The following is a 17,500-nucleotide window of genomic DNA, read 5'->3' as shown; positions in this document are numbered from 1 at the left end:
GGGTATTGTTAGGGTATAGTTAGGGTATAGTTAGGGTATAGTTAGGGTATTGCTAGGGTATAGTTAGGGTATTGCTAGGGTATTGTTAGGGCATAGTTAGGGTATTGCTAGGGTATAGTTAGGGTATTGCTAGGGTATAGTTAGGGTATTGCTAGGGTATAGTTAGGGTATAGTTAGGGTATAGTAAGGGTATTGCTAGGGTATAGTTAGGGTATTGCTAGGGTATAGTTAGGGTATTGCTAGGGTATAGTTAGGGTATAGTTAGGGTATAGTAAGGGTATTGCTAGGGTATAGTTAGGGTATTGCTAGGGTATAGTTAGGGTATTGCTAGGGTATAGTTAGGGTATAGTTAGGGTATAGTAAGGGTATTGCTAGGGTATAGTAAGGGTATTGCTAGGGTATAGTTAGGGTATTGCTAGGGTATAGTTAGGGTATTGTTAGGGTATAGTTAGGGTATTGTTAGGGTATAGTTAGGGTATTGCTAGGGTATAGTTAGGGTATTGCTAGGGTATAGTTAGGGTATTGTTAGGGTATAGCTAGGGTATTGTTAGGGTATAGTTAGGGTATTGCTAGGTTATAGTTAGGGTATTGCTAGGGTATAGTTAGGGTATTGTTAGGGTATAGTTAGGGTATTGTTAGGGTATAGTTAGGGTATTGCTAGGGTATTGTTAGGGTATTGCTAGGGTATAGTTAGGGTATTGCTAGGGTATTGTTAGGGTATTGTTAGGGTATAGTTAGGGTATAGTTAGGGTATTGCTAGAGTATAGTTAGGGTATTGCTAGGGTATTGTTAGAGTATAGTTAGGGTATTGCTAGCGTATAGTTAGGGTATAGTTAGGGTATAGTTAGGGTATAGTAAGGGTATTGCTAGGGTATAGTTAGGGTATAGTAAGGGTATTGCTAGGGTATAGTTAGGGTATTGCTAGGGTATTGTTAGGGTATAGTTAGGGTATTGTTAGGGTATAGTTAGGGTATTGCTAGGGTATAGTTAGGGTATTGCTAGGGTATAGTTAGGGTATAGTTAGGGTATAGTTAGGGTATAGTAAGGGTATTGCTAGGGTATAGTTAGGGTATAGTAAGGGTATTGCTAGGGTATAGTTAGGGTATTGCTAGGGTATTGTTAGGGTATAGTTAGGGTATTGTTAGGGTATAGTTAGGGTATTGTTAGGGTATAGTTAGGGTATTGTTAGGGTATAGTTAGGGTATAGTTAGGGTATAGTTAGGGTATTGCTAGGGTATAGTTAGGGTATTGCTAGGGTATTGTTAGGGCATAGTTAGGGTATTGCTAGGGTATAGTTAGGGTATTGCTAGGGTATAGTTAGGGTATTGCTAGGGTATAGTTAGGGTATAGTTAGGGTATAGTAAGGGTATTGCTAGGGTATAGTTAGGGTATTGCTAGGGTATAGTTAGGGTATTGCTAGGGTATAGTTAGGGTATAGTTAGGGTATAGTAAGGGTATTGCTAGGGTATAGTTAGGGTATTGCTAGGGTATAGTTAGGGTATTGCTAGGGTATAGTTAGGGTATAGTTAGGGTATAGTAAGGGTATTGCTAGGGTATAGTAAGGGTATTGCTAGGGTATAGTTAGGGTATTGTTAGGGTATAGTTAGGGTATTGTTAGGGTATAGTTAGGGTATTGCTAGGGTATAGTTAGGGTATTGCTAGGGTATAGTTAGGGTATTGTTAGGGTATAGTTAGGGTATTGTTAGGGTATAGTTAGGGTATTGCTAGGTTATAGTTAGGGTATTGCTAGGGTATAGTTAGGGTATTGTTAGGGTATAGTTAGGGTATTGTTAGGGTATAGTTAGGGTATTGCTAGGGTATTGTTAGGGTATTGCTAGGGTATAGTTAGGGTATTGCTAGGGTATTGTTAGGGTATTGTAAGGGTATAGTTAGGGTATAGTTAGGGTATTGCTAGAGTATAGTTAGGGTATTGCTAGGGTATTGTTAGGGTATAGTTAGGGTATTGTTAGGGTATAGTTAGGGTATAGTTAGGGTATTGCTAGAGTATAGTTAGGGTATTGCTAGGGTATAGTTAGGGTATTGCTAGGGTATAGTTAGGGTATTGCTAGGGTATTGTTAGGGTATTGTTAGGGTATAGTTAGGGTATAGTTAGGGTATTGCTAGAGTATAGTTAGGGTATTGCTAGGGTATTGCTATGGTATTGTTAGGGTATTGTTAGGGTATAGTTAGGGTATAGTTAGGGTATTGCTAGAGTATAGTTAGGGTATTGCTAGCGTATAGTTAGGGTATAGTTAGGGTATAGTTAGGGTATAGTAAGGGTATTGCTAGGGTATAGTTAGGGTATAGTAAGGGTATTGCTAGGGTATAGTTAGGGTATTGCTAGGTTATTGTTAGGGTATAGTTAGGGTATAGTTAGGGTATTGCTAGGGTATAGTTAGGGTATTGCTAGGGTATAGTTAGGGTATTGTTAGGGTATTGTTAGGGTATAGTTAGGGTATTGCTAGGGTATTGTTAGGGTATAGTTAGGGTATTGCTAGGGTATTGTTAGGGTATAGTTAGGGTATTGTTAGGGTATAGTTAGGGTATAGTTAGGGTATTGCTAGGGTATAGTTAGGGTATTGCTAGGGTACTGCTAGGGTATTGCTAGGGTATAGTTAGGGTATAGTTAGGGTATTGTTAGGGCATAGTTAGGGTATTGCTAGGGTATTGCTAGGGTATTGTTAGGGTATAGTTAGGGTATAGTTAGGGTATTGTTAGGGTATAGTTAGGGTATTGCTAGGGTATTGTTAGGGTATTGTTAGGGTATTGTTAGGGTATTGTTAGGGTATAGTTAGGGTATTGTTAGGGTATTGTTAGGGTATTGTTAGGGTATAGTTAGGGTATTGCTAGGGTATTGCTAGGGTATTGTTAGGGTATAGTAAGGGTATTGCTAGGGTATTGCTAGGGTATTGCTAGGGTATAGTTAGGGTATTGCTAGAGTATAGTTAGGGTATTGCTAGGGTATAGTTAGGGTATTGTTAGGGTATAGTAAGGGTATTGCTAGGGTATAGTTAGGGTATTGCTAGGGTATAGTTAGGGTATAGTAAGGGTATTGCTAGGGTATAGTTAGGGTATTGCTAGGGTATAGTTAGGGTATAGTTAGGGTATTGCTAGGGTATTGTTAGGGTATAGTTAGGGTATAGTTAGGGTATTGCTAGGGTATTGCTAGGGTATAGTTAGGGTATTGCTAGAGTATAGTTAGGGTATTGCTAGGGTATAGTTAGGGTATTGCTAGGGTATAGTTAGGGTATAGTTAGGGTATTGCTAGGGTATAGTTAGGGTATTGCTAGGGTATAGTAAGGGTATTGCTAGGGTATAGTTAGGGTATTGCTAGGGTATAGTTAGGGTATAGTAAGGGTATTGCTAGGGGTATAGTTAGGGTATTGCTAGGGTATAGTTAGGGTATAGTTAGGGTATTGCTAGGGTATAGTTAGGGTATAGTTAGGGTATTGCTAGGGTATAGTTAGGGTATTGCTAGGGTATAGTTAGGGTATTGCTAGGGTATAGTTAGGGTATTGCTAGGGTATAGTTAGGGTATGGTTAGGTTGTGTGTATGAGTGTGTGTGTGTATTCTATCTCTGTCAGCAGGGGGCAGAGTGCCTTCAGATTGCATATGCGTGAGGATCAGTCTTTTCACACTGATTTGTCAGCTGGCCTCAATACACGGCATAGACATGCAAGACTTCTATTGTTAAATATTAAAACAGCAACACCCCAACTTTACTCTTCTGCACTCTCAGAAAAATCAAAAAACAAAAACGAATGGGTGATTTAAAAGAGCTTAGGCCTAACAATTGAATTGTGTCATTCGTTATTTGCGAGGGAAATGGATGTGAATGTACAGTAGGGCCAGCGGACAATGAGCTGGTGTAGCAGTGATGCATCCTGGGCCATGAAGTCATCTGGTAGTCATCTAGTCCAGGCGTCCTTCACAATGGGGTCAGTCATGGTTTTCAAACGGCTCCCACAGCTAGTGTTTCCCCAGCTAGAGAAAAAACCACACACACACACACACACACACACACACACACACACACACACACACACACACACACACACACAGTGATATGGTAGTGCGCTAATGTAACTATGTACAGAGACACTTTGAAACCAAAGATAACTTCCTATTAGATAAGATGCCCACACACTAAACACACACGCACGCACACACACACACACACACACACACACACGCACAGTGTTTACCGTAGTCCTGTGGTCTTGCAGTTCAGCTGGATCTACAGATAGTATTTGAGTCTCGAGAGCCACAAGCTGCACAATTACTGTTAGACTGTCCCTGGCACTGGAACCAGCCCATCCAGTCTCAGCTCTCCTCCTCCTCCCTGGTCAGTCAATGCACCCTCTCCAAGTCTCATTATCCAATCAGAAGCCTGCCAGCTTCTGCAACCTTGGGCAGTAAAGGCATCACACCACGTTGACTCAGACTATGATCACCCACAATCCCCCAGGGGAATACTCGCTGCTCTATGAAGACGACTTCACAACCTGGCAACAACATTAAGCCACCTCTCCCACCCATTTAAAAAACAACAATCTTGACACACAAGAGTCTATTGCAGCCTCGTAGATGACAACTTAATGGGCGAACCACTGGATTTAAGAACCACCGCATTCTGAGTGTGTGTCTGTGCGTGCATGTGTGTGTGCGTGCGTGCATGTGTGTGTGCGTGCGTGCATGTGTGTGTGCAAGCAGCAGTGTTCTGAGGGCTCCTCTCTTGGTTCCCAGAGATGCAGTGGAGGCGGTTGGGAGACTGTACGAGCAGGTGGACGAGCTGGTCCACAGGCTGGTGATGCTGTCCAACAAGTTCACCCAGGAGCTGGAGTTCGTCATGGAGTTCAAGAGTCTGGAGCAGGGCTTCAAGGAGGTGAGTCGAGCTACAAGACGGCACGGCTTCTTATAAAACCGCTAGCCCAAGTCAAGCCATCTGATCCGGGTCATAGCTGAATATTTATACGCCACGGCTATTCCTTTGCACAGTTGATTGATTGATTTTTATTGATTTTTAAGACAGAGACAAGGTACAGTAGACATTTACCCTATAGAATAGGGAGAGATGCACTGTGCAAGGTTATAGCTAAACAGCTAATTTCCACCCGCAGTCCCTGGGCAAATAAATATACAGTCTTAAAATAGTGGGGCAAATAGTATACAGTAGGAGAGTGAGATACATAGAAGGAATACAAAAAAGTTATATAGCAGAGATTTCCAGTTTAGTATCGGTCTATCAGTTTAGTATCAGTTCTGCATCTGGATGCCTGTACTCTAGCACACAACAGCAAGATGCCTTGGAGCAGTTTTAGAATGTTGTCATGTTTACCGGCGCCGCCATTCGCTGGAATATTAACGCAGGCTCAAAGCTGTTGTAATGTAAAGGTTATTAAGTTGTAATATTGTTTCAGGGTAGAAAGTAAAAGAATGTAGATTCCCAATATGTGGTCAGTTGATCAAAATAACGTCTGTAAATATGTAGAAATTTGTGGGAGTTGACTTGCAGTCCGGGGTCTGTAGTCTGGGGTCTGTAGTCTGGGGTCTGTAGTCCGGGGTCTGTAGTCCGGGGTCTGTAGTCCAGGGTCTGTGGCCTGATTGGCTCTGGCATCAGTGCACTTGCATCAAACACCATGGATTGTTTTGCACTTCTGAAGCACATGTAGCTATTCTGCAATTATGCATGCAGTATTATTATTTTGGCCAATTATTATTTTTCCAAGATTGCAATGAACATACTTGAGGTGATGACTCACAAGTGATATAGCTGCCACGCAAATTTGACATGAAAAAAATGATTGATTCAGGGACAATGAGTTGTCCTATGCTAGCCAATTGGCTAACATGAATAACTTACATTGGCTAACCATTTGACAACTAGTCAAAACTAATTGATGATGCTAATTTTCGCTATGTTCACTTATGCTAACAACGTTAGCGATCAGAATGGTTTTACTGATCAGTAAATTCGACGAAATTTCAAGAGGTGGACATCATTGGATTCCTCTCGGCCTACAGAATCTAGCAATGTGCCCTAATTGCAAGAGCAACTGACTCATGTTTAGGAAGCACACCAACACACAGCACTCTGGTCAGTTGCACTCTCCAGTGAAGTGCTCAAAACGCGGAAGAGTACCCGGATGTGTAGTTCACTATAAAATAACCAAAATGGAAAATAAGTAAAAAGTAACTTTTAGAAACCGCACTTTATTGCGATGGATGTTGATATAGTTAGTAGTTTATTGCTTTATTTATCCAAAATGGTATGTCTTGTCGTTAAGTTTTGTGTAGAAATATCGATTTATAATTATTTCAACATTTTCTCCCATGCAAAAGATGGGGAGGGTGGGAACCCAACAAGTAGAGGGCGTAGTTTTATGTTTTGGCTCCCTGTGATAGACAGTTAGCAAGCTGATAGCATGCCTGACCCTTGACTAACACATAATGTACTTGCAAAGTCACACCTCACTATGATAAATACCCTTGCTAAGTGTACACACCTCTGCACTCTGGCCATGTTGCTATCCAATAACACACAAGATAGCCAACACATTACCTCACCACACCACACCGTACCACCCTCCACTAGTCAGACTAATCCCCCTGTCTGCAACCGTCCCCTGCCCCTCTCTCTCTCTCTCTCTCTCCTCTCTCCGTCTCTCTCTCTCTCTCCTCTCTCTCTCTCTCTCTCTCTCTCTCTCTCTCTCTCTCTCTCTCTCTCTCTCTCTCTCTCTCTCTCTCTCTCTCTCTCTCTCTCCTCTCTCTCTCCTCTCTCTCTCTCTCTCTCTCTCTCTCTCTCTTGTGGACTTGTAGCAGCTTGTGAGAAGGTCGGCAGCAGGCAGGCTGAAGCTAGTCTCAAACAGAGTGTGAGAAAGCAGAAATCCTGGCAGAGTGTTTGTGTTTTGCGCTACATGTGTTTAGTGAGACGGGCCAATAGGGCGCCTGCTGCTCACGCTGCTACTGACTAGGGCTTCTTATGTTTCCAGAGGGCTTCTGGGAGATGAAACATAAGAAGTGTGTGTGTGTGTGTGTGTGTGTGTGTGCGTGTGTGTATGTGTGTGTGTGTGTGCGTGCGTGTGTGTGTGCGCGTGTGTGTGTGTGACCCCAGGTGAGTGACTGGATCGAGGAGGTGGGTGAGAGTCGTCTGAGGACGCTCGGGGGGCTGGAGGATTCTCTGGAGGAGCTGCACAGGAAGCAGAAGCTGTTTAAGGACTTCTACTCCGCCGCCTACGTACGTCTCTCTCTCTCTCTCTCTCTCTCTCTCACATACACACTCACTCTCTCTCTCGCGCTCTCACACACACACGCACTCACTCTCTCTCTCTCTCTCTCTCACACCGCCGCCGGCGCACGACGACACCTCAAACCGCCTTTCAACCGTCCCGACTCCACTCACACTAGCCTGAGGCTGTCGCCTCGCGACAGTAGAGTCTGTAATCCTCCCTCGTCTCAGAGGAACACGCCCCCTTCACAGAGGGACACGCCCTCTCCCTACAGCACACAGCCCCTCCCTCCCCACCACCCCTCAGCCTGGAGGCGCTGTTCCCCGCGCTCCTCTCACCTGACGCCCCGGTTCCCCTCCCCTCCCAGGAGCACTGCAAGGGCGGCGAGGCGCTGCTGGAGCGTCTGGAGCGCTGGGAGGACGTGTCGTCGGCCGAGCTGCAGGTGTACGAGGTCAAGGTGCGCTCGTTCTGGGTCCACCTGCAGGACTTCTCCCAGAGGGTGGAGGACACGCGGGGACACATCGACAAGACCGTGCGTCTCTACGAGTTCTTCGACAGGGTGAGACGCCGCTGGGAGTAGGGCTGGGTATCGATTCGAATTTCAAGAATCAATTCGATTCCGATTCACAAGGTTCAGAATCGATTATCATGATTCAATTTGATTCGATTCAATATTGATTCGGTTAGTAGTTAGTAGTTAGTAGGGCTGGGTATCGATACTGATTTCCAAAAATGAATGAATGAATGAATGAATCATTGAATGAATGAATGAACTATTCATTCCTTCATTTATTCATTCATTCATTAAATAAAAGATCGATTTTGGGATTCATGAATCGATTCGGAATAATTTGATTCAGAATCGATTCAGAATCGATTCAGAATCGATTCAGAATCGATTCAGAATCGATTAATCGATTTTTTGAACCCAGCCCTAGTTGGGATTTTGTTTTTCCATAGAGAGATAACGATAGTATAACGTAGCCAATAAACTGTTTTATTCAAGAGTTGGGATTCCCAAAAGGAGAAGGTAGGTGAGTGAAACTGAACCTAAGAGGATGTAGCTCTAGAGCTAGAACCAGTTCTGTGGCCTAGTGGTAGAGTGTCCGCCCAGAGACTGGGAGGTTGTGAGTTCGATCCCCGGCCGAGTCAGACCAAAGACTATAAAAATGGGACCCATTGCCTCCCTGCTTGGCACTCAGCATCAAGGGTTGGAATTGGGGGGCTACATCACCAAATGATTCCCGAGCGCGGCACCGCTGCTGCTCACCGCTCCCCCAGGGGATGGGTCAAATGTGGAGAACAAATTTCACACACTAAGGTGTGGGACTTTTAACTTGTATGACCCACCTTTATACAGCACTTTGATCGACTGCTGTAGTTTTAACGTGCTTTATAAATAAAATTTTGATTTGATTTGATATGAGAAGGGGCGTGTATGGAGCACCACCACACCAGGGCCACATGTAGAGAATACTGTACTTTCTTTGATCAGATGATGTTGTTTTCCGTGGTTGTAAATGATATGAGTTGTGATTTACTGCTTTTGGCGAGCGTGAGAGGAAAACGACGAGGGTGATATTGGGGGTGAAATGTCCGTGGACAGCGTGTCTGGGGGGTGTTTTGAGAGACGGCTCTTTGGCGTTTAGGTTCTCACGTGACCTCGCCAAACCTGACTAACCTGACTCCTCCGAATCCAGCGTGTAAACAGACTCATTAGCTCTTAAATATCACCCTGTCTGCCAGTGGGATCATTATTTAGAAAAGGTTAAGCTAACTGTCAGCCTGGGAATGTAGGAAGATGAACCAGTTAACATGAGGTTTCTCTCTCGCTTTGAAATAGAACGCTAGCAGTTTGAACCTTCACTGGTAAAGCTCGTCTCATACCATATTATTTGTTACCAATATACTGCCAATCTATCTTCAACTGTGGAGATTTGATTGATAGACTTCTGCCTATGTTTAAATTGTGTGTGTGTGTGTTTTGGAGCAGAGATGGAGGATGCGTGTGTGAGAGGGCTCTGTCAGTGTGGTGTGACTTCACTGCCCTGGCCTGACAAAGAATTCTCTCTCATCACAGCCACACACACACACACACACACACACACACACACACACACACTGTATACTGGCTTTGTCCTCGGACATTGACTGATTTCAGTGACAGACATGGCATTTGCAGTTGTCTCAATGCCCTTGGAGTCATAACCTGTCATTTATTTGTCCATTTAGTCATTTCTATTCTCAGTTGGGAGTCTTTGTTAAATTCAGTCTGTGTATAGTCTGTCTAGACTCATCTATCTATCCCTTATCTCTTTGCTCTCTGTAATGGTCTGAGACAGAGGTCTGTAGAATGAGCAGTCAAAATGCTACTCTGCTATGCTACTCTGCTATGCTAATCTGTAAAAGGGTCTCTGAAATAATCGTCAGCCCTCCAGATTGGAGCACCTGGTTCAACGGAGGATTGTTGTACCAGGAGAAGGAAGTGGAGACTGTCTCGAGTGTGTGCGTGTGTGTGTGTGTGTGAGAGTGAGTGAGTGTGTGAGAGAGACAGATCACCACGCTGTCAGTCACTTCCTTGTCTTCCTGTTCTTTGAATCACTGTATTGTCCTCTGAAGAGCAGATAGGAAGACTGTAGGCTATTCAGTCACGTTCAATTCATCTAGCAACATTCCTACCGCCTAACACACTAACTGAACATTAACACTGCCTGGCTGTTGAGAACCTGAACTCATTAACCTGCTGGAGATCTGAGGTAGGGTGAAAGACTTTGAGCTCAGGATCCAGTTCCACCTGACTAAACCCCTGGCCTGAGCTCTGGGAACCCTGCACACTAACACTGCCGTATTAAGGAGGAGGTCTTATGATACTTGCGGGTTGCACATTTCAAGGAATTTCATTAATCGATAACTGTTAACCTTAACAAACAATAGTGGACTAATTGATAAGAACGTCCAGCGCTGGACTGCGCTTTGCTCGCTTCATTTTTGTGTCTTTCTCCGCTGTGTCGTTGAAATTTCCCGGCATCCCAATTGTGCAGTCAGACTTTAAATCATGATTACATTTCACACAACTCCCGTTGATAACGTTCGTTCAAAAAAAAGTTCTGTTCCATTAACAAGCAATTAATCGAGTAACCAAATCTTACTTGAGTAAATTCTTGTCGATAGTTGATTAACTATTAACATCCCTAGATACAGGGTACATTTTGTGGTCTCATTACTCTTGTTTGCTTGAATGGTGGACCCTTTGAAAATCAATAAATATACTTAAAAAGAACATCCCTAGATACTTGGAAGTCAAGTTGTCAGTTTTCTCCTCAGAGTCCTGCTCTGACGTGCTGCTGTCACGGTGGAAACGAAGCATGTGTTTTTACTAGCGTTGGTTGTTTTCTCAGTCATGTCCAGTGTTGTGTTCTGCGGAGCACTGCAGCAGCTCAGAAGGGTGTTCAGTGCCCAGCTACTTGGTCACATGTGGTCCTGCTGTTGACCTCTGCCTCCATGTTCTGCTGTGGAAGATCGGTGGGCCTCCCTGCTCAGTCTGTGCTCCGGCTAACTGAACCTTTCCCTTCATATATATATATATATATATATATATATATATATATATATATATATATATATATATATATATATAATATATATATTTTTGCTGTCCTCTTCTGTAGTCACTCCTAGTCCACCATGACACACACACACACACACACACACACACACACCATGTGACAGCTGTCCTCCCTCCCCTACTGATCTGACCACATCATTCAGATTTGGGAAATTAGCATAATCATACCCCCCCCGCCCCCCCCAGAGCAAACCTGGACAGAGAGGGACCCCAGTCGCCTGTGTCTGTCAACAGCCCCCCCCCCCCCCCGGCCATCTGTCGCCATATTGAGACGCCCCCCTCCCTCGTCCGCCACCATGTTCATCCAAGGACAGAGATGTAGGGGCAATAGGACACAAAAGGGCACCGGCGTGCAGCTAAACCTGCCCCATCCTACGCCCATTCAGCCCCATTCACTCATTAGACAGAACGCCCCACCTGTTTAACCCGGCGCGGTATGGAATGGAATGGAATGGAATGCCACAGGTTTTGGAGGCTCATGCGCGGTGATTCTGAGGGGGCATTTCATTTAATTTCAAACCTTTATTTATACTCATAAAGCACTGAGGTTTCCCTCGTTTACAGTGTTGACGAGTTCACACAAATGCACAAATAACAACAGAACAAATACAATATACAATAATAATATTAATAATAATTATAATTTAAAAAATTACAGGTCGAAGTACAAATGCCAAGAGCCAAGGATTTAAACTCTGCGACTGAAGGAAGTACCTCAAGCTTTAGAGTCTGTTGTAGAGTATTCCAGGTGTTGTCTGTATGTGCGGTGTGCTATAAGGTGTGCTAGCTAATAGGCGCTGGTTTAGCATGCTAATGAGCTAACGATCTGTTCTCCAGGAGTGATAACTCAACTTCGTAGGGTGCAATCCATGTTGTTGGACAGACACTCGAGCGGATTGTGTCTTGCAGTTTCCATGCTGTCATTAACAGGGCAGTAGCTTGCCTCTCGTCACGAGTAGTAGTACACTGACAACCTACGTTAAATACAATTATTGTAAGTCGCTTTGGATAAAAGCGTCTGCTAAATGACTAATGTAATATAATGTAAAAAAAACTTGGAGCCGGTTATTCTACTTGCCGACGGTCTGGCGTTTGTCCTGTCTGCTCGGCTTGGAGAAGAGAACCCATATGACATATTTGCCTTTGGTAGAGAAAGCACTTTAAAATAGGCCTCCTGTCTGTCTTTGGTAAATGGGGGTCTTTCTTTTGTCAGTATGTGTGTGTGCGTGTGTGTCTGAGTAGTTCCGTCTGTGTGTTCTAGCATCAGTGTGTGTGCTGTGGTCTCAGTTGGAGGGGAGAGGGGTGGAGGTTCGAGGAGGGTGGCCGAGGCCCCCGTGCTCCATATATCACTGTGGACAGCCCTGCCCGCCCGCTGCCCATCCCAGGACACAATTAGACTGGACTGACTAGCACTGCTAGCTTAGCAACTACGGCCAGGCTACAGTAACGCACTGCGAATAGAGATTGTGGTTATTGTAGGGCTAGACAAGGCATCACCCACTAGCTTTACTCACCACTAGCATGGTGCTCACAGAACTTTCTGGTCTGTGGCCAACTCCTATTCCTAGTTTGTTTTGGCACAACAATAATTTGGCTGCAAACACACACACATGCGAGTGTGATGCCAAATGAAGTTCATATCTCACCCTCTGCCCTTGCCTGAGGGTGAATCGCCCAAATAGGTTGTCTATTTGAAGAAAGGGACAAAGAGATGCACCGCTCTGCGAGATTAGTGTCCCAAACAGCCCTTCATGCTCTGTGGAGCACCGTCTGGACACGCCCACCACACAGTGTCCATGAGCAGCTCCTCATTGACACATATTCGGTGACAAATGTTCGTATGGACATGTCCCTGTGAACCCCCACCCCCTTTCCCCGCCATCATCAGAATCACTGGGGGGAAAGTGACAGTTTGCGTTGAGGCAGAGGTGGGTGGGTGGGGGGGTGGGCAGGGGGTCTTTGTGCCTAAAGTGGACGATACTGTGACATGGCCCGCGGCAGGGACGCATTGGGGGTGATTTGGGCTTGGGGGCAAAGGGGGGGCTTCTGTCGCCCCTGCCCCTGTCTCCCGGTCCTGTCGCATGGACAGTCACTGACCTCCTTAGCGCTCCAGATGGTCCCGTACTGTAGAGAGGGGTACAGAGGGGCAGGGGAGGGGGCGCGGTCGATATGAAGTCTCACCCCTCTGAGAGCAACACAAAGACCCCTGCCAGACCCTTCTGACCCCACCTCATCCAGGCCAGGAGATATGAACCACTCAGCCAAGGGTCCATGGAAACATAGCCTCCTATAGCCAGACCTTTCTCCTTACTTCTGGCTACAGCTGATTATCACACGCTGTGTTTCTTTAAACCAATCAAAGCCGTCTTGGGCGGTGCTAAGCTCGTTGTTTTCAACGGTGCCCTTGCAACATAGTGTCAGGGGATTGAATCTGATTGGCTCCGCTGGAATTGAGTGGAACCAATGAGAGGCTTGTCTCAAAAACCTACATCCGTTGAGCCAGACTACTGGAAATTACACACACACACACACACACACACACACACTTCTATGGCATAATCTGACCTGGAAATCCATAGGCAGGGTTGTGTTTGGAAAATGTGTAGCATTTTTGGGGGATGTTATCATCGTCATGACAGTGAGATACTTGCTGTTATTCATGCATACTATCGCCTTTTGAGATGACAACAGATCTTTGTGGCCCAGTATCAATATCAGATCGTACACTTTAGTTAATCCCCACATTTTTTTTGTTAATCTCCAGATTCCCCACATTGTGTAGGTACAGTCCACGCCTTTACGTGTCGAATGAACTATGCCAAGCACAAAAACACACTTTCCATATCAAAAGATCAAGCATTTCCTTTAAGGTTATAAGAAGTTGCCATAATCCCCTATGAATGAAGTCGAAAAACAGCATTGGCAAACATAGTGTTTGAGTATTTGAGGGGCTGAATGGGGATTTTTGGGCACAGGTCGGGCGAGGCTTTGTCCGCAGTCCTGTACATTGATAAACAGGCCAACCGACACCACCGTGCTGCCTTGGTCCCCTACAGGGCCTCTTATTAATGATCGCTAAGCAGCGCTAAGCCCACACTTAAGAATTTAACCAGCCCAGCTCCCTGGTGCCAAGGCCTGCCACTAAGACCGCTTTATCTCACACACACACGCACACGCACACACACACACACACACACACACACACACACACACACACACACACACACACACACACACCACAAGCGCTCTCAGACCGATGTAGGCTAAAGCTAGTACAGTGAGGGTGCTCTTTGTGTCCTCAGTGTCCCGACTCATTATTGGGTAGATTTAGACTGAGCCCCGCGTTACTGGTGTGTGAGGCCGGCCTCCTTGGTGTTGGTGAGGCCCAGCGTTACTGGTGTGTGAGGCCGGCCTCCTTGGTGTTGGTGAGGCCCAGCGTTACTGGTGTGTGAGGCCGGCCTCCTCGGTGTTGGTGAGGCCCCGCGTTACTGGTGTGTGAGGCCGGCCGCCTTGGTGTTGGTGAGGCCCAGTGTTACTGGTGTGTGTGAGGCCGGCCTCCTCGGTGTTGGTGAGGTCTTCCCTCTTCAACTCTGGTTTCAATCGGTCTCACTTGGAGGCTCTTTGGTCAGCGCAGTCATGGCTCTTTGGTCAGCACAGTCATGGCTCTTTGGTCAGCACAGTCATGGCTCTTTGGTCAGCGCAGTCATGGCTCTTTGGTCAGCGCAGTCATGGCTCTTTGGTCAGCGCAGTCATGGCTCTTTGGTCAGCGCAGTCATGGCTCTTTAGTCAGGTCTGGTTTGGTCAAACTCACTTCTGGGCCCCTCTGTGGGAGTCATTTAGGGGGCTCATTGAAGTATTCCTTCCCTAATTCAAACTAATATCATTCCCAGTTGAACCAAGTGTAAACGATATGCGTAGCGACTTCCTCATGATTCATTTTGCCGCCCAGAGTGTCAGATAGTCGTGCCAGATGGTGATGTATTGTTGCCTGTATGACAGGCTGTATTGATATGAGGGATGTGACAGACTGTGAGCAGCCCTGGTATTGATCAGGAGACATCGATACCCTGCTACGTCTCCAAGGAGCAGCCAGACACACTCCCAGACCCCCCGCTGACTTGAGCACACACACACACACACACTTCCTCCTCCCCTTTAACAAAGTATCAGAGAAAATTACCATCTGAATGCCGCTGACCAGGAACAGCCACGCAGGGATGGAATCATACAAAACACACACACACACACACACACACACACACACACACACACACACACACACACACACACACACACACACACACACACACACACTACACAGGACAGACATTCAGCTTTCATTCCACATCACAGGACAAAAACCCTCCCCTTAGCTCATACATGCCCCGCCTTTGTTCCGGAACACACACTCTCCGTCGTCGCTAATCCAACATGGAAATGTTCTTCATTGAGTCACACACCAGTTGACGGGCAGCCTCAGGAGCCGGCGCGGCCGAGACTCCCGATTTGTCACTCGTCCTCCGACTCATTTGTCAAGCTCATTTATGGGCAGAGTGTACAATAACACACGCTGGGGCCATGCCATGGGCACCAGCCAGTCTCATCCGTCGGGCCACGCCTCCTCTCGCTGACAGGGCCGTGTGGGTAGGGTGTGTGTGTGTGTGTGTGTCTGTGTGCGTGTGGTGTTCTCACAATCCAGGTAGCGCTCCGGTGCCAAGTTTTCCCTCCCTCCTCTTTCCCACCATCCCCTGCTTTCACTCAAGTGGCTTTGTAGTGTCGGGCGACAGAGCCCCCTCCCTCCCTCCCTCCCTCTCTCTCTCTCTCTCTCTCCCATCCCCCTCTCTCTCTCTCCCTCTCTCTTGCCTGTCCTGCAGTTGCTGGGGCAAGCCCATCTGGTATTTAGCCCTAGCATTTGCCTGTGAATAGGGGGAGAGAGGGAGGGAGGGAGGGAGGAGGAGGAAGAGTGAGGGGGGCGGTCGGGAGCCGGGGGGCCTCAGTCAGTCGGTGAGTGTTTGTGCGAGCACCAGGATGACCGCTGCCGCTCCCTGCTCCACTCAGGGGACCCCCGCCCTACCAGAACCCGACACGGGACACGCCGAGGTAGGAGAGACCAGGAGGAACACACACGCGCACACACACACACACGCGCCCACGCAAGTGCACACGAGGGGATTTGGAAGGAAAATCCACGTGCAGTTAGGCTGTGTTGCAGTTGCGGCACGAAGGCTGGGAAGTTTGGATTGCGGACTTGACTGTGCTTGTCGTAGGGTGTGTGTGTGTGTGTGTGTGTGTGTGCGTGCTTGTTGTGTGTGACAGTGGCTTTAACGTGTTCTTGTACGGGCGTGTGCATGCTTTCTTGGTGACTTTTCCCAGTTCTAAACTGATGTATCAGGCTAGAGCTAGTGAACAGCTAGCGGTCGCTAGGAATCTTTGGGGAGGCTTTGGTTGAATGGAGCACCCCTTTGCCTCAACGGACAGTCCAGTAACTCCCACCTCCTCCCTCCTCCCTCCACTCCCCACCCCCTCTCCTCTCTCTCTCTCTCTCTCTCTCTCTCTCTCTCTCTCTCTCTATCTCTCTCTCTCTTGAGCTGGACTGATAGGTAGCCCCTGAAACATGTTGCAGTAGGCAGCTCCTACTAAATGTTAGATGTGGGTGTTAATTGCAGTGTGAGGATAGGATGTGTTTGCTTAGGAAAACTGGTGTTAAGAATGGTGCAGCTTTCCTGTTTGAAGAACAGCTAGCTGGCTAGTTATCTGGCTAGAGCAAGGCTAGTTAGCTGGCTAGACCAAGGCTAGTTAGCTGGCTAGACCAAGGCTAGTTAGCTGGCTGACCAAGGTTAGTTAGCTGGCTGACCAAGGCTAGTTAGCTGGCTGACCAAGGCTAGTTAGCTGGCTGACCAAGGTAAGTTAGCTGGCTGACCAAGGCTAGGCTAAGTCCCCCTATGGGATAGCGCTAGCGTTCTACATGCTAGCCTCAGGAGGGGAGGGAATTGCAGTTTTAAATGAAAGCGGATCGGCGTCTTTGATTCCTCTGGTCAGATGATGAAGTGTTGATTGCTTTTCCCCTGGTTTTACACACATGGGGGAAGTGTGGATGTGACCCCCTGTTGCTGGTGTGTGTGTGTGCGTGTGCATGTGTGTTTGTGTGTGTGTTTGTGTGTGCATGTGTGTGTGCGTGTTTGTGTGTGTGTGCGTGTGTTTGTGTATTTGTGTGCGTGTTTGTGTGTGCGTGTGTATGCGTGCATGTGTTTGTGTGTGTGTGTGCGTGTGTGTTTGTGTGCGTGTGTGTGTTTGTGTGTGTGTGTGCGCGCGTGTGTGTATATGCGTGCGTGTGCGTGTGTGTGTGCGTGTGTGTGTGCGTGTTTGTGTGTGTGTGTATGCGTGCGTGTGTGTGTGTGTGTGTGTATGTATGTGCGCGTGCGAGTCTACTCTACTACTACCTGTCCGTGCCTGTCTGTGTTTTGGCGCTGGGATCCCGCGCAGCTGCTGCACTCGTCTCGGGAGAGCGAGGAAAGAGAACGGCCCAGAGTGGGTTTATTGTTGTCCACTAAAGACAACAGGGCCAGGTGTCCCAACAGGAAGTCAATCCGACTGATAAGAAGCAGAAAGACACACACACAGAGTAGTGTCACGGTCCGGTCAACA

General features: G+C 46.7%; 1 protein-coding gene across 1 annotated transcript in view; it reads left to right on the top strand.

The window, feature by feature from the left end:
- plekhg4 (pleckstrin homology domain containing, family G (with RhoGef domain) member 4) overlaps window positions 1-17,500 on the top strand; it is a 96,193-nt gene that overhangs the window by 59,626 nt on the left and 19,067 nt on the right. The window contains 3 exon segments of the mRNA XM_084437345.1: window positions 4,748-4,886; window positions 7,116-7,238; window positions 7,598-7,789. Of these exon segments, the coding sequence (XP_084293471.1) occupies window positions 4,748-4,886; window positions 7,116-7,238; window positions 7,598-7,789 (454 nt within the window).

Source organism: Borostomias antarcticus (genome assembly GCF_949987555.1).
Source record: "Borostomias antarcticus genome assembly, chromosome: 4".
In the NCBI taxonomy this organism is placed as follows: Eukaryota; Metazoa; Chordata; class Actinopteri; order Stomiiformes; family Stomiidae; genus Borostomias; species Borostomias antarcticus.
Note: the sequence above shows the minus strand (reverse complement) of the source record. Positions and strands in the feature narration are given on the sequence as shown.